The sequence below is a fragment of the Chiloscyllium plagiosum genome, unplaced genomic scaffold, assembly GCF_037043375.1.
Source record: "Chiloscyllium plagiosum isolate Xiang-an unplaced genomic scaffold, Cpla_swu_hap1 HiC_scaffold_7, whole genome shotgun sequence".
Taxonomy (NCBI): domain Eukaryota; kingdom Metazoa; phylum Chordata; class Chondrichthyes; order Orectolobiformes; family Hemiscylliidae; genus Chiloscyllium; species Chiloscyllium plagiosum.
In genome coordinates this window covers 21,669,222-21,695,924 of record NW_028270145.1, presented here as the reverse complement: position 1 = coordinate 21,695,924, position 26,703 = coordinate 21,669,222, and the positions used below count along the sequence as shown (strand labels likewise).

General features: G+C 44.5%; 2 protein-coding genes across 3 annotated transcripts in view; one reads left to right on the top strand and one right to left on the bottom strand.

Annotated features, from left to right (window-relative positions):
* Positions 1-6,096, top strand: part of LOC122551904 (uncharacterized) — a 62,461-nt gene extending 56,365 nt beyond the window's left edge. The window contains exon 27 of the mRNA XM_087988798.1: positions 5,904-6,096. Coding sequence (XP_087844924.1) covers positions 5,904-6,096 — 193 coding nt within the window. The remainder of the gene's footprint in view (positions 1-5,903) is intronic.
* Positions 4,453-26,701, bottom strand: LOC122551903 (caspase-8-like). Of its 2 annotated transcripts, XM_087988804.1 has the most exons (11): positions 26,443-26,698; positions 25,410-25,735; positions 24,610-24,715; positions 16,666-16,798; positions 15,656-15,753; positions 13,572-13,641; positions 13,356-13,457; positions 10,670-10,734; positions 9,822-9,930; positions 9,132-9,741; positions 4,453-7,472 (listed from the first exon to the last, which is right to left on the bottom strand). In XM_087988804.1, exons 2-11 carry the CDS (start codon positions 25,718-25,720, stop codon positions 7,313-7,315), a joined length of 1,764 nt encoding a protein of 587 aa, XP_087844930.1. In that variant the 5' UTR covers positions 25,721-25,735; positions 26,443-26,698; the 3' UTR covers positions 4,453-7,312. The 2 variants fall into 2 exon arrangements, with proteins under 2 accessions (XP_087844930.1, XP_087844931.1); XM_087988805.1 differs by lacking the exon at positions 13,356-13,457 and having other exon boundaries at positions 26,443-26,701.
* Between the last annotated feature and the right edge of the window lie 2 nt (positions 26,702-26,703).

Genomic DNA, 26,703 nt, shown 5'->3' with positions numbered 1-26,703 from the left:
GTCCCACTTTCCATGGTCCTTTGGGTTTAATTAGGATATCAACAATCCAAGGCAGTTGTTACACCAATGTTCTTTATTAAAGCATAGTGTGCTACAAATAAAATGCGACTACATTCTTACACGTGTTTACAGGTGAACCCCATTAAACTGACTTGTCTGAAAAACAGACCAGAATAGGTGATCAGCCTGCTCTGTCTCAAATTCTTGTCCTTGATCAATCAACCTTCCTCTGAGCGAGCTAAATATTTTACTGTGAGGCGAGCTACTGAATACTCTTTCCATATAAAGCAGCTCTACACTTTACACTCTTGACACAGTGAAGTCTCCGCAAAATGAACAGTTTGACCACTGACCAACAACACAAACATGTCATGATTTCCATGTCAGCTTGATCAATTAACTCATTAAAACTTGTCTGTGTCTCTTTGCAAAGAAGTTCATCTCTTTCCTTTAATGAACCTTAACATAAAACTTTAGCATGAGCTCACTGTTCACCACTTTTATGTTATCCAATCAACTGAATGATTTTAACAGCACAATTTTTTGGCAATCACAAATTCAGCTGATAAACAGTCCACATTATCACATCTGATTTACTGTATCTGTTTTAAACTAAACTTCATCTTTTCTAGAGTAACAGTGACAGTTCACTCCATTATTGCTCGAGTTATAAGACTTGATGTGAACAAACACATTCATTCAGACCCAACTACAAACACTTTAAAAACCCATGAGCTTTTGAATCATTAAGTTATCAGATTTCACATGTTTTCTCCTTCTCATTTCAGCTAACACAGCAAAGTGTAGGTCAATATCTCCACATTCCACCCTTTAAAATCTCTGAGACACTTCAAAGATGGAACGAAACAGAAGCATACTCATTCCCTCTTGATGATCCTTGGCTCAGAAGCTCAAATTTCATCTGTTGTTTGTGCCTTAAGGCATCTCACAAGCACAGGCTACCGCTACACAAGTCTCTCCCATATCACCACTGAAGGCGCCGGCATTGTCCAATTAACAGACGCCGTAAAACCATCCAAAGCTTTCTCTGTGTTGGAGATGGGGTGGGCAGACAATTGCTATGTTTCCCACCTTACACCCATCAAGGTGGACCCTGAAATTACTTTCCCTGACTGTACAACATAAGAGTGCATGTTGTTTTACACCATATGGTGTCCTTCTTTATGTGATTCCAATATTGTCTTAGTTTCCCTGTTTTGAATTTCTCTTTCCTGTTATGTTGGAATTGCTAACTTGTTCCCACATTTTGATGTCCTTGGGCCGTTGGCCGGCATAGATCATGGGACTAGTGTTGTCCATAATACTGGACAGGCCCCTATTCAAGAACTCAAACACTCCCCTCCTTGTACAGTTCTATACTGTCACCTGACCCCCTAATATCCCACTTCTGTGTTTTGTTTGGCATCAGCTCTAATTTAATTTGCTGGTGCCTCTTCCCAAAGTTACAGGGTGCTTGTTTGTACAGTTTGCCGCAACTGTTCCCATAATGAATTTGTTTATTCAGCTCTTGAGTCTGCTGGACCAATAAGGGAAGGGAATGCTACAATTGTATCAAAGGGGGCACTTTAAGCAGGAATGCTGGACTCCAAATAAATGGAGAAAAGTAAAAATGCATATTTGACTTCAGAAAGTTAGGGGAATGATGCTGAGAGGCAGCTGAAGTCAGACCATGGGAAAGGTCCATACCCACAATTGGGAGAGAACCTCTCCCTCCAATCTGCCCTGATTGTCTTCTCAAGACCCTGTGCCCTTGTGTGTAGGGGAAGACAATGGGGAATGTATCCAGTTGGCCCAGAGGGTGATCCATTCATCAAAGCCACTGGGATCTCCCCTCTTCAGGGGACAACCATACCAACTGGTATGGTTGGCATGAGGAGGTGTGTAGCCTGCCTGTTACTGCTTCATAGGAAGAGAACACTTCACTGCCATTTCTGAGCTTGTTCCTTTTACAGGACCATTTTAATGTTACTGTTGATGCGCTTCTCTGTTCTGGAGCACCTCCTGGGCCAATTGTATTACCTCTTGTCGGAAATCCTCTTCTTTTTCCTCAACTTGTGACTGGTTGCTCATCAGTATCTTCACTAAGAGTTCCTGCAAATCATATGGTTTCATTGTTGCCCCACCTAGCCTCTCCCCACTGCACCATGAATTATCACAATCCCTAGTCTTCCACCACTCCTCCCAGAGACCGTCATTGACCGTATCCTCTACCACACCGTCATTGACCATATCCACTACCACACTGTGAGCAGTGAGCCAATCTGCTTCTGTCGCTCCCTTAATCAGCTCTCCCTACTTCATTAATATTCAATTCCATGGAGTCTCTAGGTTTCCTCACCCTTAATAGAAGAGGAATAGAAGAAGAATCCTCAGTTTGGAAACAGGCCCTTCAGCCCAACAAGTCCAGACCAAGCCTCTGAAGAGTAACCCATCCAGACCCATTCCCCTACATTTACCCCAGACTAATACACCTAATCTATGCATCCCTAAACACTATGGGCAATTTAGCATGGCCAATTCACCTAACCTGCACCTGGAGGAATCCCACGCAGACACAGGGAGAATGTGCAAACTCCACACAGACCCGAGGCAGGAATCGAACCCGGGTTCCCTGGCACTGTGAGGCAACTGCGCAAACCACTGAGTCACCATGACACCCCGAAGTGTAATTTAGGAAATGTTTCAACCATTTTTCAACCACGATCCCTAATTGATCAGGGATATATGGTACTGTGTATTCATGTTCTTTCTCCCCATTCTGTCCAGCTGATATTGGTCCCTATGATGGGTATTAAGACTCAAGGGTTTTGATTCCACTCCCATTTCCAAGTCAGCCATGAAACCCTCCAGTTGGTATGGTTGTCCCCTGAAGAGGGGAGATCCCAGTGGCTTTGATGAATGGATCACCCTCTGGGCCAACTGGATACATTCCCCATTGTCTTCCCCTACACACAAGAGCACAGGGTCTTGCCCACTTGAGAAGACAATCAGGGCAGATCGGAGGGAGAGGTTCTCTCCCAACTGTGGGTATGGACCTTTCCCATGTTCTGACTTCAGCTGCCTCTCAGCATCATTCCCCTAACTTTCTGAAGTCAAATACACCTTCTGTCTTTTCTCCGTTTATTTGGAGTCCAGCATTCCTGCTTAAAGTGCCCCCTTTGCTACAATTGTAGCATTCCCGTCCTGCTCAGAGTCCCATTAACCCCTTGATTCTTCTTCTGATTCCATGCCTTGAGGGGACTGCTTTTCACTTCACACACGTTTCCCCTTCGGCTTCTATTCTGGCCCCACTTTCTTATTCCGTTCACATAAGGCAGCTGGGAATTCATTCGGCCCTTCCTGGAGATTATCTAAGGGTTGCTCCATGTCCCGGAGTGCTACCCATGGCAACCAGTACATCATTTTGAAACGCAACCCATCCCCCTGTTCCTCATTTAAATGTAATGGAGAAGGTGGCATCAGGCCACTGGATAACGTCAATAATAACTTTCCATTATTTCCCACTCCCATCCTTCCATCCAAATTCTGGAGATTAGTCATCTGATCCAATTCCTGGAAATATCTGAATGGGTCCTTCCCAAAGTTTAATTTAGGAAACCTTTCAACCCATATCCATAATTGATCAGGGATATGTGGTACTGTGTATTCATGTTCCTTCTCCCCATTCTGCCCAGCTGATATTGGCCCCTATGATACAGAGCCATCGATGGCTATTTACGGAGATATCTTGAACATCTTCTGACTAAAGATCACTAATGTGCATCTCACCGCTGCACTGCACACACCATCCCTCTTGTTCATTTCAGAACCTCCTGTAGCCTGTCCATCTTATCCCAATATAAGCCAGGATTCTCCTCCTGTCACCGTCTTCCAGGACATTTCTTTGACTAGACAATGATAAGCTATAGTCAGGTCTTTACACTGCTGTTTGGCTTCCTCAGCTCTTCACCATTGTTTAAATTCCTTTTCTGTCAGACCATCAGACAGCTGATTCCCAACACACCCACTTTCCAACAAATTGCAGTCACGACACCATTTCTCCCTTTCTAATTCATATTTGCTTGATTCCTCTATTCGTCCTCACCTCTAAAGTTGTTGCAACAACTTCTCCATAACTACCTCCCGTTTTTAAAAATTTTCATTTAAAATCCACCATCTCTCATCATGAATTTTTTTTTTTGAAATGCCATTATCATTTGTGCCTTACAAGTGGGCACTCGAGTTCACTCAGCTTCCTGGACTGGATCCTCTCTACTTAAAATGGAGTCTTCTTTGTGACATAAACTTCCTGTTGTCTCTTTCATTACTTAGCATGGATATTTCTTTTATCGTCAACCCTCATGGCTGTCTCAGCAATAATATGTCAGCTTTTATTCCGACTTTCCCTGGTCCGTCTAGTTTACTCTGAATATCAATAAACCAAGGCAGGTCTTACAACAGAATATACGCAATGTTCTTTATTAAGGCGAAGTGTAATACAAAAATATCTTCCTCATACAATGTTTTCAATCACTTTTATACTGACTTGGGCCAAAGATCAGACTAGGACAGGATTTGACTGCTCTGTCTCATCATTGATCAATCAAGCATGTTAAGTATTTTACTGGAAGAGCAGAAAGCAGCTCGCCTTACATGTAAAATGTAGAGCTTTTATACTCTTGACACTATCCAGTCTCCAGAAAATGAACAATTTGACCCCTGAGAAACATGTCATGATGTTGGTTTGACCTCAGTAAGACTTGTTCATCCCTTGCCTTTAATGAAATGTGACTTGAGCTCACTGTTCACAATTTTTATGTCATCCAATCAACCAAATGATATTTACACAGCACAATTTTTGATAACCATAAATTTAGATGATAAATAATCCATATTATCACATCCGGTTCACTGATTTAAACTAAACTTCAGCTTTTCTAGAGTTACAATGACAGTTTAGTCTATTATTGCTTGAGTTACAAAACTTGATATAAACAAACATGTTCCTTCAGCACAAACACAAACACTTTAAAAAGCCATGACCTATTCTAATCATTAGGTCATTACCAATTTTTAAAAAAGATTTCATTCTCATTTCATTTCAGCTTTTGCAGTAAATTTTTTAGATTAATATCTACACCCAGACTGGCACAGAGTGCTGGAAATCCAAACACATGCAGTCCAATCCATGAGTTGGAAGACTTATTGTAAACAAATATGTTCTTTCAGCCCAAACACAAACATAGAAGCATATGAGCAGTAAGGGTAACAGTAGGGATAGGCCATACAATGTGATCATGGCTGATCAGGCAAACCAGTCTAAGCAACCTTTTGATCCCTTTTGCTCTAAGAACTATATGTCATTCCCTGTAAACACTCAATGTTTTGCCCACAGCCACTCTTTGGGTGAAGAAATTTCTCCTCATCTCTATCCTAAATGGCCCCTCCCTTGTATCCTTAGACTGTTATCCCTGGATCTGGAATCCCCAGTCATTGGGAATATCGGAGCCTAACAATGAGTTTATGAAATCTCCTCACCCACATTATTGCCTCGGTCACCATCCTGCAGTCAGCTGTGAACACTTTTAAAAACCCAGGGCTTTTCTAATCATTAGGTCATCACCAAGGTTCATATGTTTCCTCCTTCACATTTCATTCTAATTTTGTTTCATTTTGGCAAACATGGAAAATTTTAGTTAATATCTATCAAGACAGATACACTACTGGAAAACCAGGCACTTGTGCACACTCACTGTTCGAAACTCAGATTACACTCCATAGCCTCTTTCCTCACCCTCCCTAATCTCATTCTTCCCTTGAACCATCAGCCCCACACTCACCTCATCATCTATCCCCGCTGCCTCCTCTCTACCTGTTACTAACCATATTCTCTCTGATTTCAGTCAAAAGGGGCTGATGGAACGTGACCTAACATTTTCTCGGAATCTGTGGGTAGAGTTCCTCGGCCTGGAGCGAGATCAAAACATCACCAGGCCCTGGGTCTTCTCATACTTTGAATTGATCAACTTCCTGGGTCTGCAGACCCCAGTGGAAGAGGGAACAGAAGAGAGCAGCCATGTTGGTCAATGGGACTGAGCAAAGAGGAGACCCGGAGAGGAATGGAATCCATTTTCTTAAAACTCTTGTTCTAACCAGACAGTGTGGAGCATGAGAGGCAAGTTTGAATACGTCAGTCAGGGGAGGCTGATCACATATACAACTTTGAATCTGTGAAATTATCACAGGCAGTTGCAGAAATACTCTTGCACACGTTCATACAAACATGCGTACATACTTGCACATAAATGAACACATGTATGAACACACAGACAAGTACATTAGTTTACACAAAGATATTTACACAGACATGTACTACCGTACACACACAGACATAAACCCTGGCACAGACATGCAGTACTCAAATTATCCCTTACCAATGCAAAGAAAAATCAGAAAAATGACAAATACAGTCATGAGACACAGAATGATTAGAATGGAGAGAGCACAAATAGCAGAGGGAAACAGATGAAGAGTAGAGAGGTTGGTGACAGAACGACAGGAGGGTAAGGACATCACACCATATCATAAGTAATAAAATGTCATGGGTCAGCCTCACAAACGTCAAATAATAAAGTCACTCATATAAAATTTTAGAAACGTCTGTACTTTTTTTTACATAAATAGGACACCTTTCAAAGTTCCGCAGTGCATGCTTTTACATTCATTGGGAGAACTTCAGCCAGAGCAACTTAGTTACTGTCAGTTCCCCAGGTAAGGGCTGGAATCTCCTTCTGGATCCCAGCATCACTTAGTTCCAGGCATTCCACTCCTGCCTCACTGCTCTAGCCCTTGTCAGACAATAGGTGCAAGCAGCAAAACTAGATAGGGCCCTCGGTGAATGACCTGCCCAGAGCTGGTGCTGAGTACAGAAGGCAGGAAAGAAGCCACAGGAGAAATATAAAATCACAGCAGGTGACAAAAACCTTCAATGAAATTCCCAATCCCAACCTCTCACAAAACCCTTCAATATTTTCATTAATGTAATATTGTTTCTTTAAAAATTCTGCTAGGAAATATTGCCGTCTTCATGGCAAAACGGTCTGGGTAATGACGTAATCTATAACTTGTTCAGATCAGGACCAATTGTTGAGTTAACGATCTGCGTTGACAACAAGATGACGAGGCTTCCTGACAGAGACAGTCACACTGTCCTTCCCGACTCACCATCAATCAATCCTTGCACACAGAACCTACTAAGAATCCCCAGGACTTGCAAACCCCAAAGTCCACCTTGCTTCCTGTGCCACAGTGGCTAAGTGGAGTTTTTGAAACTGGCGAAGCTTTGGGTCACAGGGAAGTAAAGTTTCTTCCTGAGGGTATAACTGGGCTGTGGCATTTGGGTCTTGTCTTTCTTGTCCTTTTTCCCACTGACATCTCTGTTGACGATGGTCAGAATGCTCAATAGATCCTCACTGGAAAAGAACAGAAGTCCATTAGATAGTGTCGCTCTGAATAATCTCTATTTTCACACTGCAATAAGATCAGTCGCAGTTGGAAGAGACAGATTCAGAGACCACAACCGCCTCACTCTTGCTGCGTTGCACGTCCCACTCTCCCCCAACTGTTGACAATGTCCCTCTCTCTCTCTCTTCGCCCTACCTACAGCCAAGTAACACCTCAGCTTGTCTCCACCCACATTTCCCTCACTTTTCTCCCTTCAAGAAAACAATCCTTAATTCTTCCATCCTTGCAAAGTACCATTGCTTTTCAAAGTCCTTCAATATGATGTTGCCTCAAAAATCTGTATCCATCTTTCCAGGAACTTCATGTTTGAAACCCTCCAGTACTGGAACGGCTTTTCAGCAAAGTCACAAACAATGTCCTAGGTAACTGTCGCAAAGGTAAACATTTCTTCCTCATCTTTCTCAAGCCGTCTGCAGCCTTTGACACAGTTAATCACACCATCCCCCTCCAATGCCTCTCCACTGTCATCTAGCTGCGTGGGAGTGCTCTCACTTGGTGTTACTGGTCTAATCGAAACAAGCAATCGGACTTCTCTTCCTGTCCCTGCACCATTAACTGCCCGGTCCCCACAAGGATCAATTCTTCGCCCCCATCTATTTCTGATCTTGCTATTCCTTGATGACACTGTTCAAAGACACTGCATTTGTTTTCACATGAACACTGATGTCACCCATAACTACTTCACCAATACATCTGTCCACTCTTCCTCGTTGTTAAATTATCAGCCTAAATCCAACATCCAGAACATATTTCCTCCAATTAAGTACTGAGAAGACCAAAGCCATTGTTTTTGGCACCTGCTCCAAACTCCTTCTTTACCTCCATACTTGATCTAAGAATCTGAATAAGCCAATTAGTTCATAATCTTGTTCATATTTGAACCCAACATGAGCTCGAGCTCAATATCTGTGCCATATCTGCTTCATATCTGTAAAGCAGTCTTTCTCCACTTCGCCAACATCACCTGGCTGTGCTCCATCTCAGCCCTTCTGCTGCTGGAGCCATAATTCATGTTTTTGTTCCCTCCAGACTCGACTGTTCAAACCTACACCAAACTGGTGTCCAATTTTCTATTCTCTGCCGTTCATCTTAATTCTCAGCAAGTCCCGTACCCCTTTCACCCCTGTGCTTGATGACCTAGCTTGGTTTTAAAATTCTAATCCTTGCTTTCAAAATACTCCATGACCTCCCTCACCCTCCCCGTCTCTGTAACTTCCTCCAGCCTCATGACTCTTTAAGACATCAGTGCTTTTTTTTAATCCTGACCTCTTGTGTGTATCCTCAGTTTTAATCTAACCACCATCACTGGCCATGCCTGGGCCCTAAGGTTTGGCGATCCTTCCTTAAAGCTCACCGTCTCTCTACTTCTCTGACTCCCTTTAAGGCAGTGCTCAAATCTCACTCTTTGCCAGAGGTCATCCAATCTAGTATCTTGTTATACCGGCGAGTGTGGTAGTTTATTTTGTGCTGCTTCCGGGACCTTTATTTTAAGTGTGCCTTGTTGTGGAGTGTCCCACTCTCCATCCCAGTTTCTCTCCCCTTGTACCCCCCCCCCCCCCCAACTGTTGCTCGGTCACTATGAGGGAGGGTGGGAGCAGAGTGTGTACCTGAGACAGTATTTCTCCAGGTTCTCACACAGTGACTGGATATACCAGGTGCCCAGCTGAGTGTGTCGGAACGAGACGTATCCCTCCACCGTCGCCATGCCTAGGAGAAAGTCCGCCTCGTCAGGGATGGTGGCCATTGCGCTGCTAATGGCATCCTGCTCCAGCATGGGGTCGGTCTCAACACTGATCACCTCACTTCCGCTGCTCCTGGGCCTCGTTCCCACCAGACTCAACTCCGCCCCCACAGGGCTGTGATCTGCCCACATGAGGCTTGGTTCTGCCCCCACAGGGCTGACCTCGATCCCGACGCTGTCCTGTTTCTTGGAGCCCTGGCATGCCTGGATGAAGAAGAGCTTGGGCTTCTCTCGGAGGGTCGGGCACCGTAAGCCCGAGAAGAGCGAGGTGATTTCGCGGATGGCGACCATTTGGCCGTCAGTGCCGCACATCACACCCTGCTTGCCGTGCGTCAGGATGCAGCAGACAAAGCAATCCCGCTGCGAGTGGTCCATCTCCCGGTACCGATCCATGGTTTCTCTCATCTGCACAGCTGACTGGTTCCTGAACAGGACCACTTCGAATCCAAGCCACTTGAAGATAGCGTCGAGCCGTTCTGTGGAAACACAAGTTTGGGCCCATGGGTTAAGCGTCAATCACATTGACTGAGCACAAGTCAACAGTAACTATAATTACCCGCGTCCACTTCCGTTCCTTTGCGTGGTGGCATTGTCTTGAAGATACTGTTGTTAATTATGACGCAGTAGCCTCTTGGATTGCTCTCCATTTTGTACCTGCCCAGAATCTGTTACAAAGAGAGAATCTTGTGAGATACATCCAGGGACTTTTCACCAGTGCATCCAGCCCCAGAATATGATTATCAGTCACCTACAGGGTGTCCTTGTTCGGTGACTCCTTTCTGAAAAAATACAGTCTTATGAATCCCACAGACGCTTGGTTTTGACATTTACAATCAGGTCCCAACCTCTGTAGCTTTTTGGGATAGAGAGAGAGCATGAGCTCTCCACTGCCCTTTCTACAGAGGGCTGCTTCCTCACATCACCCCGAAAGGCTAAGCATTAATTTAAAGGTTCTGCCCCGTACTCCAGACATGCTCCCACACACCTTACCCCCACCCCAGGAGAGGAAATACTTTCTATCTGAACTGCTTTTATCACCCAATTACGATAATACTTTATAACACCTCAATAAGATTATCTCTTAATTTTCCACATGTGAGGAAATCTCGCTCTGTGTACCCTGCCTTCGTAACTTAACCCTTTTAGTCCCAGTACCACCTTGGTGATTCTGTGCTGCATTGCCTCCAAGGCCAATTTGTCCTTCCTGAGGGGCAAACTGAACACAGTGCAAATGGAGTCCAGTAAAACCTTTAGATAACAACCTCCGCTCTTTGTAATGAAGCCCCCTTTAGTTAGAAGGTTTATATTACATTCACATTTTTAATAATCAGAACCTGGTTAAAATCGTGTAAAGAAACTAAACCAAAAAAAGCAAACAATGGGAGGTGAGTGAACTGCTCTCACCTGATGCTCAGATGTCACCTCAGTACTTGGACCTTGGAGGCCAATACCATCTTGCTCCTTCGTGTCTGCATAAAAGTAAATGATTCTCAGTAAATGCTGTCGTCCAGAAGATACACATCAGTGTGATAGAAACTAAATGAAAAGGGGTGCAGGGGCAGAAATTCCCAAGAGTTTGCACATCTGAGTCTTTGGAGAAATTTAGAACAAAATGCTAAAGAAAATCTGGCTCCTTAAAAAAATGTATTATTTTCCTGAACTGTGTACAGGTCCACCTATCTAAGGAAACATGTATTGGCATTAGATTCAGTCCAGATAATGTTCACTGGGCTGATAGCAAGTAGGACTGTCTTATGAGGAGAGGTTGAAGGGCCTGTACTCATTAGAGTTTAGAAGAATGAGAGGAGACCTTATTGAAACTTAAGAGATTCTTGGTGGAGTTGTTTCCCCTCGTGGGAAAGTTTCAGACCAGAGGGCACCATCTCAAAGTAAGGGGTCACTCATTTAAAGACAAGGAGGAATTTATTCTCCGAGGGTACTGAATCTGTGGAATTCTCTGTTGCAGAAGGCTGTCACGGCTATATCCTAAGTATACTCAAATCTGAGAAACAGATTTTTAATCAGTAAGGGAATCAAGGGTTATGGGGAAAAGGCAGGGAAGTGGAGTCGAGGGCTATCACATCAGCAGACATGACGGGCTGAAGAGCCCACTCTGCTCCCATTGGGCAAATCTAAACTCTGCATCCTCTCAATGTGATGTTCCTGGGTCCAAATTCTCCAGATCTATAAACATTATAGACATTAGTGAGGGCACCGCACCTGATTCCGAGTCACCCACAAGATATTTCAAACTTTCGGAACCAGCACCCAGCATAGGGACCTTCCAAGTGGTGAGCAGTTACCAACTGATACCACCCCACACACCACCCTCTACAAAAGGAATGGAAGGAGGACGTTTAGCTCCTCAAGGCTGTTCCAATGTCCAACTGAATCATAGCTGCACTGTAACTCTATCTATCCACTTTGTCCCTTAATGCCCTTGTCTCATTAAACTCTACTGATCATGTGCTTAAATTCATTAACTGAACCCCAGTACCTATAGCTCTTTGTGGGAGTATTTTCCATATTTCTCCAACCTTATAAGTTGAGAAATGTTTCCTTATTTCAAGACCTGCTTCTGTTTTAATGTTACAGTCGTCTCTCATTGACCTAGGCCAGCCAACAGGAGAGGCAAAAAAAAGATTTTGATCCACCCTTTCAAAATCTCAACCAGATTACCCCTTCACCATCTACATTCAAGTCAATACAGATTCAGTTCATATCACCTTTCTGACTCTTAGAAATGGAAGCAGACCCTTCGGTCCATCCAGTCCATGCCAAACATAATCCCAAACTAAACTAGCCCCACCTGCCTGCTCCTGACCCATATCCCTTCAAACCTTTCCTATTCATGTACTTATCCAAATGTATTTTAAACGTTGTAATTGTACCCACATCCTCAGGAAGTTCATTCCACACACAAATCACCCTCTGCCTAAAAAAACTTGCCCTTCATGACTTTTATTTTTAAAATCTCTCCCCTCTCATCTTAAAAATTGTCCCCTAGTCTTGAAATCCCTCACACTAGGGAAAAGACCATCAACCCTTATCTCTACCCCTCATTATTTTATAAACTTCAATACAGTTGCTTCTCAACCTCTTACGCTCCTGTGAAAGAAGTCCCAGCCTATCCAGCTTTTTTTCATAACTCAAACCTTCCATATCTGGCAACATCCTGGTAGATCTCTCTGAACCCTCTCCAGCTTAATAATATCCTTCTTATAACTTGACACAGTATTCCAGAAGAGGCCTCACCAATGTCCAGTACAACCTCAGATAAATACTGAGCCACCTATAAAAGGGACAGGTGCCCTAACAACTAGTCTTTTACACGGCACTGTATCGAATCACTTACTGAAACCCAACTGATTTCATCTGCTGATTTACCTTCATCCACGCAAGCTTCTTAGCCCAGCTCCAAGAACAGAACTAGTCTGACCCTGCTGAAGCCAAGCTGCCTCAGGGTAATCAGAAGTTAGCCATCTCAACAGCCCCTTATTAATCTGTCATTATTCTCAAAGCCCTTCCACAGGCTCAGGGCCAGGCTCCTGTCTATGAATCTTGTACAAGTGAATTTTGTTACATAAAAGGTACCAAGGTCCTGAAACCTCACATCACATTATCAGCTTCACCCTTCAGATCCAGGGAGCTCATTGATTCTTGATGTGTTCTTCAACTGACTTAACTAGTTTCTGAATTGTATTTCTTAATGTTAGACAATCATGTATCCTCGATGCAACATAACTGGCTATACAGTAATATGGCATAAACCCATTTGGTCATCCTAATTACTTAAAAACAGAAATAATGTTTATTTCTTCCTAACACACACCCGCTCTCAGATTGCCTCTCTCTTTTTCACTGCCTCTCATCTTCCCATCTCTTTCCTTGTCTCCGACACTCACTTACTCCTCTGTCTCATCTTGCTCTTCTCTTTCAGTCAATCTTGCTTTCACCATCTGCTTTCTGCTGTGTGCATACTCTTCACCCATCTCCTCACACCCAGAATTTCCTTATCTTGGACAGCGCTCTCCACCCTCTGCCTCTCTCACTGTGTATCTCTATGCCCTTTCCAGACGGAGTTGGTTACCTTGACTCTCGGGACTCTGTGTGCTGCTGCTGCTAGTGCTGCTGCTGCTGCTGCTGCTACTGCTGCTTGCATCCTGGACAGGACCTTGCTGGTTTTGAGTGACTGAAATATGGACAGAAAGCAGAGGCTGTGTTGGAGACCTAGACCCCAATATTATGCGGTGAAAGACCTGTCCCACCAGAACTGTACCCCAGTATTATACAATGACAAACGTACCAGAAAGCTGTGCCAGTTTTGCTGACAAGGGATTGTGCAATTCAACCATCCTGGGGGGTCCCAACCGTTCCTACAAAGAGAAAACAATTGTATCTGAGGATAGGATCATTATCAAACCTTAAATGGCAACAGTGACTGGCACACATGGAATGCCTTCCTCCACAGGCGAAACATCGAAGGACATAGAATCCCTACAGTGTGAAAGCAGGCCACTTAGCCCATCGAGTGCACATTCACCCTCTGAAAAGCATCCCTCCCAAATCCACCCTCCTACCTTATCCCTGTAACCCTGCATTTCCCATGGCTAATCTACCTAGCCTGCACATCCCCGGACACTACGGAGCAATTTAGCATGGCCAATCCACCTTACCTGTGGGAGGACAGTTGCACAAGGGTGGAATCGAATCCAGAACCGTGGCACGGAGAGCCAGCAGTGCTAACCACTGAGCCACCTGACCTCCCCGTTGGTACACTTTCAGGACTCAGCCCACTCAAGAATGTCCAAGTGCTCCAGTACCTGCTTGCAGGACTTAAACATGGATTATGTCTCTCTGTGGTCCTCCTCCACAGCACCCTGTCCCTTTGCAGAGACACTACTCTTGGAGACAGGCTTCTGAAACACCACTCCTGAACAAAAGATTGGTGACTGACATACAGTTAATTAGATGGGGTATTCCAGCCCACATGGGAAGAGTGGAGTCTAAGATTATGGCAACGTTTTCCCAGTTTCAGTAGAGTGCATGAGAGGGTCCTGTTACTAGGAAACTCTGCCTGTTATTAGGAAACCAACTTACAACCCTTACAACGCCACACCCACCCCCACCCCATCAACACCCACTCTTCTTTGGCCAATTCCTCCACCCCTGACCATAGGCCCTCTGCCAAACATAGCCCGTCTCTTTCTGTCTCCTCACAATCATTACAGTACAGAAGCAGGCTATTCAACCCATCAAATTCATGCCTGCTGCCTGTAGACTAATTCTGTTCCATTCCCCTGCTTCATTTCCCTTACCCTGCAAGTTTATTTCTCAAGTGTTAGATCGCAATATCTATGAATAGAACCAGGCCATTCAGCCCATCAAGTCTGTTTCACCATTCAATAAGACCATGATTGCTCTGATAACCCTCAACTCCACTTTCCTGCCTTTACCCCATAACATTTAATTCTCTTACTGATTAAAAAGCTATGTCAACCTCGAATTTACTTAATGACCCAACCCCAACATGTCTGTGTGATATTTTTTTAAAAATCACAAATTGACTACCCTCAGAAAGAAACAAAAATCCTCATCTCTGTCCTAATTGGGCAACACCTTATTCTGAGATTATACCCCGTGATCCTAGACTCTCCCACAAGGGGACACATCCTCTCCATATATACTATGTCAAAGCCCCTTAAGAATCTTTTAAGCTCGAATGAGTACAGGTCCAACCTACTCAATCTCATTACCTACTCCTCATAAAGACAATCCTTCCATACCTGGGATCAACCCAGTGAATTGTCTTTACACTGCCTCCGATGACAGTATATCTTTCCTTAGATAGGGGGTCCAAAACTGTTCACAGTGTTCCAGCTGTAGTCTGACTACTGTGCCATGCATAGGTTTAGCAAGATTTCTTATTCACCTTTCTTTTTGAATTCATTTATTGATTCTGCTTCCACAAATCTTGTGGGAAGTGAGTTCTAACTCACTACCACTCACTGTGTTAAAAAATGTTACATTCTTCCTCACATGCTCCCTGCATCTCTTGCCAAAATCTATGTTCTTACACCATCAGCTAATGGGAAAAGCTTATCTTTGTCTAGCTTGCTGAAACCTCAAGTTCACCTCTACCAAACCTCCCCTCAACTTCTTTTGGTCCAAGGAGAACAACCCCAGCTCCTCCAACCTTGTAGATAAAATCCCTCAATCCTGGAAGCATCCCGATAAGTCTCCTGTGCTCACATCCTTCCTAGAGTGTGGTGACTGGTACCTGATGCAAAACCCCATTCTGTGGCCTAACCAAAACTTCACAAAGATACATCTGATTAGTCAGATTGAGAGACAAATGTAACAGAACAAACCAACGCAAGGTTTACTCACCCCAGATGGCAACCTGTGAGGAATTAAATTCACAAACTGATTCTCAGTCTCAGGAGTTGGAGCCACCACTGGACCAGATTCCTCGCCCTTCCGGCTTTCTAAATTGACAAAGGAATAAGGACGCTGAGTTATGCATTCTGATATAAACAGCCCATCCCTGCATGGGTAAGTGAGCTCAGGTGGGAGCTCATGGGGTGCAGACACAGGAGGAGTAACCCCAAGACCAGAGATCTGTACCTGGTCTTTCTGGACCTTGAGGACAGTAGAGGAGAGAGGAAAGAAACCATAAGTAGTAAGAGTAGAAGTCAGCCATTCAGCCCATCAAGCCTGTTCCGTCATTCAAATAGAATGCAGCTGATCTGATTATCTTCAACTCCACTTTTGTGCCTTTTCCCCATGATCTTTGATTAAAAATAAATTAAAAATTTCAGATTAAAAATGTCTTTCTCAGCCTTAAATGTATTTAAGAACTGAGCTTCGACTCTCCAGTAAAAAAGTCCACAGATTCATTACCCTCAAAGAAAATATTCCTCCTCATCTCTGTCCCAACTGGGCAAACCCCTCACACGGATATCACACCGCCTGGTTCTAGACTATTCCACGGGGGGGGGAAGCAGCCGTCTCTCATCTACCTGGTCAAGCTTGTTAAGAATCTTGTATGTTTCCATAACGGGGTCCTCCTATTCTGCTAAACTCTGGTGAGTACAAGTCCAACCATCTCAAGTGCTTCCTGTCCCTCAGCACTTAGTGAACCTGGAGCGGGGAGGGGAGAGGCGAGCAAGGACCAGAGGAAAGAGGAGGGAGAAAGAGAGAGGAGGAGAGAGCAGAAAGAACAGTGAGAGGCACGTGGTGAGGGGAGAGGAGTGGAAGAGCCGAGATGCCACAAGCTGTCAGCGGTTCTTCACTGGTTGGTTTACCAGTGTGGTACATGCGGGCTGCAAACTCACTCCCACTGACCATTCTCCCTGAATTTCCCAGTAGAATGCTGCGCGAAAACCGATGGCCATTACCTTCCCTTCTGTAACATTCAAACTTCTTCACTAAATCCTCCCCAATTTCCTTGCAAATGTTCTCCAGAAGCTCCATATTATTTTCTTCCAGTAATCCCTCCTTCTCCATTTCAGTCAGGGCATCCAGCATGGTCTGAGGAGAGGTGTGAGAGTGACACAGCAAACTGTTAGTGAAACGTTCATCCGACAAAGACCGTTCCTGAAACAAAAGCAGAAATTGCTGGAAATACTCAGCAAGTCTGCCAGCATCGGTAGAGAGAAAGCAGAGGTAACACTTCAGGTCCAGTGACCCTTCTTCCAGTATTCAGTTCTTTGTGTGTTTTTTTTTGTTAAAAGACAGTTTCTGATTACTCGATGTTTTACCCAATGACTCTGATTGTACAGGAGCCACATTGGAGGTGTAATTAAAAGACAGGCTTTGTGAAAGGTTTTAAAGCAGGATCGTTTGTCAATTATATAAATTATGTGGTTGAGAATTTAGGAAGCATGGTTAGTAAGTTTGCAGATGACACCAAAGTCGATGGTATAGCAAAGAAGGTTATCTAAAGGATCTTGATCAACTGGGCCAGTGGGTTAAGGAGTTTAGGTAGATGGAATTTAATTTGGTTAATTGCAAGGAATTACATTTTGATAGAACAAACCAGGGCAGGACTTACACAATTAATGGTAGGGTCTTAGGTAGTGTTGTCATACAGGGAGGCTTAAGGGCTCAGGTAGACAGGGTGGTTAAGTAGCCGTTTAGCATGCTTGCCATCATTGCTCAGAATTTTGAGTATAGGAGTTGGGACACCATATCGAGATTGTAAGATGTTGGTGAGGCCACTTGTGTACAGTTCTGGTCACCCTACTGCAGAATATTAGAATCCCTACAGTGTGGAAGCAGACCAGTGACAGGGACCCAAGTTCGATTCCAGCCTTGGGCGACTGTGTGTGGAGTTTGCATGTTCTCCCACATGGGTTTCCCACAGTCCAAAGATGTTCAGGTTAGGTGGATTGACCATGCTAAATTGCCCATAGTGCCCAGGAATGTGCAGGCGAGGTGGATTCGCCATGGGATATATGAGGTTACAGGGACAGGGATGGGTTTGGGCAGGATGCTCTTCAGAGGGTAACCACTGAGCCACCGTGTGGCCCTAAGAAAGGATATTATTAAATTGGAGAGGCTTCAGATTTACCAGGATGTTGCTGGGACTGGAGGGTAAGAGTTATAAGGAGAAGCTGGATATGCTGGGACCTTTCTCACTGGAGTATAGGAGGTTGAGGGGTAACCTTATAGAGCTTTAAAAAATCATGAGGAAGATAGATAAGGTGAATAGCAAAGGTCTTTTCTCTGGGGGAAGCGACTTCAAAACTAGGAGGCATATTTTTAAGGTGAGAGGAGAAAGATTTAAAATGGACCTGACAAGCAACTTTTTCCACATTGTGGTTCCTAAAAGGAATGAACCACTAGAGGAAGTGGTAGATGCAGGTACAGTTACAAGATTTAGATAGGTATGTGATTAGGAAAGGTTTACAGGAATATGGACCAAATGCAGGCAGGTGAGATTAGTTCAGTTTAGGATACTTGGTTGGTATAGACTGTAGGAGAGGAATGTGGAGAGATTTAAAGACAAAATTTCAGAACCTAGAGCTCAAGCAGCTGAAGGCAAGACTGCCAATTGTGGAGCCAAGTGGGTATGAGACATGAAGGGGAGAGGGGTGAGGGCACAGGAGGGGAAATGGAGATGGATGAAGTGGGGGAGATGGTGCAAGTGAAGGAGGATGCTAGCTGGGGTAAAGAGGAGCTCTACAAGATAAGTGAAAGGAGTTTGTGAAAGAGATGGTGGAGAAGCAGGCAATTCAATTCACCTTGCTGCACGATTCTCCAGATGAACATTATAATTTAGTGCCATTCTGCTGCCCTTTCCCCATAACCTACACATTATTTCTGTTTAAATAATCATCTAACACCCTGCTAAGTACCTCACTTGAAGTAAACAGGTAGGAGGCTGGAGGTACACAGCAAGCCAGGCAGCATCAGGAAGTGCAGAAATCGACATTTCGGGTGTAACCTTTCTTCAGGTCCTTCAGCCAGTGGATTGGTTGTGTATAATTATTGCTCAGCTTTCTACTATTCAACCTAATTTGAAAACCCCCAATTGCTATTTCCTTATTAAATGAACCTACCTCCCTCATATACTTTCAGGCAACCCTGGCGAGTCAAAGAGATGTTCACCACAGCAACATGCCCTTTGATCCAACTGGTCCGTGCTGACCAAATATCCTAACCTAATCTAGTCCCACCTGCCAGCACCCGGCCCATGTCCCTCTAAACCCTTCCTATTCATATACCCATCCAGATGCCTTTTAAATGTTGTAATTGTACCATTTCCTCCGGCCACTCATTCCATACTTGCACCACCTTTTGCATGAAAAAGTTTCCCCTTAGGACCCTTGCAAATTTTGCCCCTCTCACCCTAAACCTGTGCCCACTAGTTCTGGACTTCCCCACCCCAAGGAAAAGACTTTGTCTATTTACCCTATCCATGTCACTTATGATTTATTAACCCCTCAGCCTCCGACACTCCAGGGAAAACAGCCCCAGCCTATTCAGCCTCTCCCTGTAGCTCAAATCCTCACACCCTGGCAACATCCTTGTAAATCTTTTCTGAACCCTTTCGAGTTTCACAATATCCTTCCGATAGGAGGGAGACCAGGATTGCATGCAATATTCCGAAAGTGGCCTAACCAATGTCCTGTACAGCCGCAACATGACCTCCCAACTCCTGTACTCAATACTCTGACCAATAAACGAAAGCATACCAAACACCTTCTTCACTATCCTATCTACCTGTGACTCCACTTTCAAGGAGCTATGAACCTGCACTTCAAGGTTTTTTTTATTTTAAAAATATACTTTACTCATAAAAGGAGGATAGTAAAAGCTTTTTTAGGTATGTGAAAGGCAAAAAAATGGTTAAGACCAAAATTGGGCCCTTGAAGATAGAAACATATTACAGGGAACAAAGAAATGGCAGAAGAATTGCATTGGTACTTCAGAGGGGTGTTCACTGGGGAAGACACAAGCAATCTCCCTGAGGTAACAGTGGCTGAAGGACCTGAACTTAAGGGAATTTATATTTGCCAGGAATTGGTGTTGGAGAGACTGTTAGGTCTGAAGGTTGATAAGTCCCTGAGGCCTGATGGTCTACATCCCAGGATACTGAAGGAGTTGGCTTGAGAAATCATGGATGCGTTGGTGATTATTTTCCAGAGTTCGATAGATTCGGGATCAGTTCCTGCGGATTGGAGGGTGGCTAATGTTGTACCACTTTTTAAGAAAGGTGGGAGAGAGAAAGAGGGAAATTATAGACCAGTTAGTCAGACCTCCGTGGTGGGAAAGATGCTGGAGTCTATTATAAAGGATGAAATTACGACACATCTGGATAGTAGTAACAGGATAGGTCAGAGTCAGTTTGGATTTATGAAGGGAAAATCATGCTTGACTAATCTTCTTGAATTTTTTGAGGATGTAACTCTGAAGATGGACGAGGGAGATCCAGTAGACGTAGTGTACCTGGACTTTCAGAAAGCTTTTGATAAAGTCCCATATAAGAGGTTAGTGAGCAAAATTAGGGCGCATGGTATTGGGGGCAAAGTACTAACTTGGATTGAAAGTTGGTTGGCTGACAGGAAACAAAGAGTAGTGATAAACGGCTCCATTTCGGAATGGCAGGCAGTAACCAGTGGGGTACCGCAGGGATCAGTGCTGGGACTGCAGCTTTTTACAATATATGTTAATGATATAGAAGATGGTATAAGTAATAACATTAGCAAATTTGCTGATGATACTAAGCTGGGTGGCAGGGTGAAATGTGAGGAGGATGTTAGGAGATTACAGGGTGACCTGGACAGATTAGGAAAGTGGTCAGATGCATGGCAGATGCAGTTTAATGTGGATAAATGTATGGTTATCCACTTTGGTGGCAAGAACAGGAAGGCAGATTACCACCTAAATGGAATCAATTTAGGTAAAGGGGCAGTACAAAGAGATCTGGGTATTCTTGTACACCAGTCAATGAAGGTAAGCATGCAGGTACAACAGATAGTGAAGAAGGCTAATAACATGCTGGCCTTCATAACAAGAGGGATTGAGTATAGAAGCAAAGAGGTTCTTCTGCAGCTGTACAGGGCCCTGGTGAGACCACACCTGGAGTAATGTGTGCAGTTCTGGTCTCCAAATTTGAGGAAAGACATTCTGTCTAATGAGGGAGTGCAGCGTAGGTTCACAAGGTCAATTCCTGGAATGGTGGGACTACCTTACGCTGAAAGACTGAAGCGACTGGGCTTGTATACCCTTGAGTTTAGAAGACTGAGAGGGGATCTGATTGAGATGTATAAGATTATTAAAGGATTGGACACTCCGGAGGCAGGAAACATGTTTCCACTGATGGGTGAGTACCGAACCAGAGGACACAGCTTAAAAATAAGAGGTAGACCATTTAGGACAGAGATGAGGAGAAATTTCTTCACCCAGAGAGTAGTGGCTGTGTAGAATGCTCTGCCCCAGAGGGCAGTGGAGGCCCAGTCTCTGGATTCATTTAAGAAAGAGTTGGATAGAGCTCTCAAGGATAGTGGAATCAAGGGTTATGGAGATAAGGCAAGAACAGGATACTGATTAAGGATGATCAGCCATGATCATATTGAATGGTGGTGCAGGCTCGAAGGGCAGAATGGCCTACTCCTGCACCTATTGTCTAAAATATTTTGATGATGTGTACAATTAGTCATGCCATACATACATAAACCTTCCATTTCTTTTGCAGACAGAGACAGAGTAATCATTCATATATACAGATCCGTATGATTACTACCCACATATTTAGCTGGGGGTTCCGCGGAGCCCCCTTACTGTGTCAGCCCCCTGTGCTTAGGCAGGCAGATGTTACACGGTGGTCTTTCCCCACTGCGCCTTGGCGGCAGCTGCCCTAAGCTTCAGCGCATCCCTCAACACGTAGTCCTGGACCTTGGAATGTGCCAGTCTCCAACACTCAGTCGGAATCAACTCCTTTAGCTGGAAGATCAGCAGGTTTCGGACCGCCCAGAGAGCGTCCTTCACCGAGCTGATGATCCTCCAGGCACAGTTGATGTTCGTCTCGGTGTGCGTCCCGGGGAACAGGCCATAGAGCACGGAGTACCGCGTCATGGCGCCGCTTGGGATGAACCTCAAGAAACACCACTGCATTCCTCTCCAGATTTCCTCTGCATAGGCACATTCCAGAAGGAGGTGTGCGACAGTCTCGTCCCCACCGCAGCCGCTTCGAGGGCAGCGTGCGGTGCGGCAGAGAATCTGGGAATTCCAAGGTCTCTTTGTTCAGCAACACTCCCAGGACTTTACCATTAAGTGTAAAAGTTCTGCTAAGATTTGCCTTTCAAAAATGCAGCACCTCACATTTATCTAAATTAAACTCGATCTGCCACTCCTTGGCCCATAGGCCCATCTGATCAAATCCCATTGTACTCTGAGGTAACCTTCTTCACTATCCACTGCATCTCCAATTTTGGTGTCATCTGCAAACTTAGTAACTATGCCTCCTATGTTCACATCCAAATCATTTATATAAATAATGAATCGCATTGGACCCAGCACTAATCCTTGCAGCACACCACCGGTCACAGACCTCCAGTCTGAAAAGCAACCCTCCACCACCCTCAGTCTTCTACTTTGAGCCAGTTCTGCATCTAAATGGCACCTACTAGGAACAAGAGTACCCCATTCACTCCATCAAGCCTATTCTCACCATTCAATGTGATCTTACCTATTCGAATGCATCAATAGTTTTCACCCACCCCATCCCCATAACCTTGTACAACATCAATATTTTGCTGATTCCCAAATCTCTACCTTAACCTATTCAAAAACTCCATCCACAGCCCTCTGTAGTAAAGAATTCCAAACATTTACAACCCTTTGAGCAAAAGATTTCTCTTCATCAGAATCCTAAAAGAATATTTCCTTATTTTTCAGTAATGGTCCCTTTTCTAAATTCCCCAGTAAAGGGGGGGAAAGCGAGCACCATTCCTGCACCTACTAAGTCTACCCTTTTATATATTTTGTGTGAGTTTCATTGAGAAAAACTCCCACTCTTCAAAACTGTAGAGAATACAGGCCCAGTTTGCCAAATCTCTCTTTATAGGTGAGTCCCACCATCCCAGGAATAAGTCTGGTTAACTCACTGTGTATGGCAGTAGTATTATTTTCTTGAGATAAGGAATCCAAAACTGCGCACAGTGCCCTAGCTGCAGTCAAGCCAAGCGAATCAATTCAGTTGAAGTAAGACTTCATAGCTCCTGTACTCAGATCCTCTTGTGATAAATACTAACATTCCATTCACCTTTCTAACGGCTTGCTGCTCCTAAACATCAGCCGGCAAGGACATCCAAATCCCTTTGCACATTTACATTTTCCCAACTCTCACCATTTAAAAAAAATTCTGCATATTTGCTGCTTCTACCAAAGCAGATAACTTCACATTTTTTCAAACTATAAAGCATTTTTTAAAACACATCCTCACAACACACATTCCCACTTAGTTTTTGCAAATTTGGAAATGTTACAGTTGATCTCTGTAGTGATTGGAACCAGCTGAATTTTGTTGACTACGAGGTTCTTGATTGGGTTCGTTAATCAGAAAAGCCCTGGCAGACCAATATAACCAGGAGATTAGGTTTTAAAAAATATATAACCAGATGGTTAGAATCTTCTCAGTTCAGGGGACTGACTCTGAGCTGACAGGCTGGCCAAAGCCTGTGTACAAGTAAATCAAGAGTGACTTTCAAAACTGTAGAGAATACAGGCCCAGTTTGCCCAGTCTCTGTGCAGTTATTTCAGTCTCCAACTCCAAATCATTGATACATATTATAAACTGCTGGGACTCAAGTTCTGATCCTTGTGGTGCCCCACTAGTCACAGCCTGCCAACACAAAAATATCCAATTTATTCCTACTCTCTCTCTCTGTTGGCCAATAGTTAATCCTATTCCACATGCTCTAAATTATCTAATCAACCTCCAAGTGAGGGAATTTCAATGCTCCAATCTCTTTCCTCATTCTCAGACATTTGCTACCTGACATTTCACACTAAACTGCATCTGCCTCCTGTCTACCCCCCCAACTCTACCACCACATTCCCTGAACCTTTCAGGCCTCCAAATATCTTTCACACTCCTCCCTACTGTCAGATCTGCGTGCCAGCAGCTCATTTCAAATTACATAAGGGATTGGGAAATGATCCCAGGGATTTTAGCTAGGAGGACAGATGGCTAGTACTTTTCCCCTTTGATTAGATTAGATTACATTACAGTGTGGAAACAGGCCCTTCGGCCCAACAAGTCCACACCGACCCGCCGAAGCGAAACCCACCCATACCCCTACATTTACCCCTTACCTAACACTACGGGCAATTTAGCATGGCCAATTCACCTGACCTGCACATCTTTGGACTGTGGGAGGAAACTGGAGCACCCGGAGGAAACCCACGCAGACACGGGGAGAACGTGCAAACTCCACACAGTCAGTCGCCTGAGGCGGGAATTGAACCCGGGTCTCAGGCGCTGTGAGGCAGCAGTGCTAACCACTGTGCCACCGTGCCGCCCACCCAATGGTGAAGGTTTATCACCATTGTCTAGTAATTCAACAACTAAATCAAATTCCAGCAGCATTAAAAGGTCAAAGTGAGAGTTAGGAGCATTTATTTTGTATGGAGGATTGAGAGCACCTGGAACTTTTTGTGAGAAATGGCAAAGGAAACATAATCCATCAAGGATCCATCCAAAAAGGCAAAGGATAGAGATTGATTGCCATAAAACTAAATGAATAGATACAGGGAAGATATAGCGATGACATAGTAAAGGGGATTAGCTCTTTCACAGGAGGCAAAAATACCAGCGTATCTACTAAACTCACTGTGATGTTCTCCAGCTTCAATTTGGATAGAGATGAGCGCAAAAAATGTTTCACAGTCTCCAAATCCTTCATAGTAATATCCTCTGAGACCTCGAACAAAAACTGTCTGCAAAAGAAGCAAATGTATATTAAAACATGTCTCAGAGACAGGTACGGTTCAGGAACAAGAGTAGAATCCTCTCTACTTCCCCACAGGATGGTTTTAATTCATTACAAGGCCATTTGAAAAGTGTTAAAAATGAAAATGAACATAAATTATTTTATTCATAGACTGCTATGTTCAGTTCCCATCAAACACATGGACGTCAGGTCCTATAAAATTTAAGAGACAGAGCAAATCTCTCTACATTGTACACATCAAGGTACAGCACAGGGTTAGGTAGTAAATAAAGTTGCCTTCCCTCTCCCACAGTCCCCCATAACCTTTCCAGGACAGGTACAGCATACAGTTAGTTTTAAAGGTATTTCTGCATTGTCCAACCAAACACACCCTGAGCAGGCACAGACCTATTTAAACATTGCAAAAGTATTGTTTTTAACAACCTATTTAACCCCTAATTGATTCAACATGAATCCTGCTCAGCTCTCCCAATCCACATCTTCACTGTCGAGTGGATGAGCTGATTCATAGATGTTTCTGGGAATCCTCACTACTGCTGGAGTGTGATTGACAACTGTCCTAGAACACCTAACCACATAAGTTTAGGCTGCTCGAGTATCTGCCCTCATTGCACACCTCCTGAGCTGAACATGAAGGAGAGTCAATGAGTGTACGGTTAACCATGAGAGATCCAGCTGACCTGTACAATGAGATCTTGGCCTTTCCCGGTTCTTCCAGCTGCTTGCAGACGTCCTCCTTGTCGTATTTCATCCTCTTCAGGAGCCTGAACTGTTTGGTCCGATAGAGGAGCTCTGCCACAATGAAGGGGTCGTTTTCATCGAGAAGGCCCTTCTCCTGCAGGGCGGTGAAGAGTTTTTGTCCAGAATCAGCCGCGTTGAGCCGGTTACTGTGCAACAGGTCTCGGCAAAGGAACTTCATTGCCTCCAGCTCATCGCTGCCCAGGTTTTCACTGATTTGATTGAGAAGGACTCGGAAACGGAAATCTTCCATCGTGGCTTCAAATGCCTGTACGAGCAGAGAGATCGCACGCATCAGAACCCTCCCTGTGCAGATTGTGAGACTCCCCTTCCTCATAAAGAGACTCTGCACCTTCCCCACCCATTGTTGAACACATTCTACAAACCCCTTGGCCTTTCCCCATGGCTGATTCCGCCTCTTTCTAACCCAGGAGTCACTGGACAGGGACAGGAATCGTGGCTGATTTCTCTTCTTCCTTATCCCGGGGGGTCACTGGACAGTGATAGGGGACACGGAAAGGAGGTTTCCTCATAGAGACAGTCCAGAACCGGGAGCACTGCTGCAGAACTAGGAGTCACCTTTTCTAGTTTCGTCAGGGAACCAAAGGTCATTGAACTGAATTGTAATATAAAATTCAAAACACAAGCAGAGATCGGCCATGATCTTATTGAATGAATGGTCCTTCTTTTGTATATTTATGTGGGCAGGAGGAAGACTCCTGGCTGATTCTCCCCCCTCCCCTTTCTAACTCAGGAGTCACAAGGCAGTGATCAGGAGCAGTGACCCTGCTTGTTACTTTCTTCTGTTGGCTACATTGTTGTCCGATTCGGATTGGTTCCTCAGCCACGGGGACACAATGTATCTACCTGAGGGGAATGTGTCAATGCAACTGGGGCTGCTTCCGGCTCTGGGACCGGGGAAGGGGAAGAGGCTGGGTAATGTAGTGGGCCCTGTGTTTGGGGAGCGGCACTAACCTGGGAGCCGGGGTCGGCGTTGGCGGATAAAGCCTCCAGAATCGGCGCCTCTCACGGATACGGAAGTTCAGTGGCTGAGTCACTGTAATGGTACCGCCCCGTAACGGGGACCAACCCAGAGACAGCGTACTGAGAAACAGAGAAAAGCACCCCTCCGGCTTGGGGAAATACTCCGAGAATCGAGGGGACAATAGGGCGAATAGCACTCAAACATTGCACAGACAACTACATATGGTGCAAACAACCACAATGTAAAAACTT

What these genes read in the sequence shown, in the direction of transcription:
- LOC122551903 (XM_087988804.1), bottom strand. Translation starts at nt 25,720, where the DNA reads ATGGAAGATTTCCGTTTCCGAGTCCTTCTCAATCAAATCAGTGAAAAC. An exon ending in CTCACAGGTTGCCATCTGGG is followed by an intron (nt 13,642 to 15,655) that starts GTGAGTAAACCT and finishes TTCTCTTTGTAG; the next exon opens with GAACGGTTGGGACCCCCCAG. An exon ending in AGGAACGGAAGTGGACGCGG is followed by an intron (nt 9,742 to 9,821) that starts GTAATTATAGTT and finishes GTGTTTCCACAG; the next exon opens with AACGGCTCGACGCTATCTTC.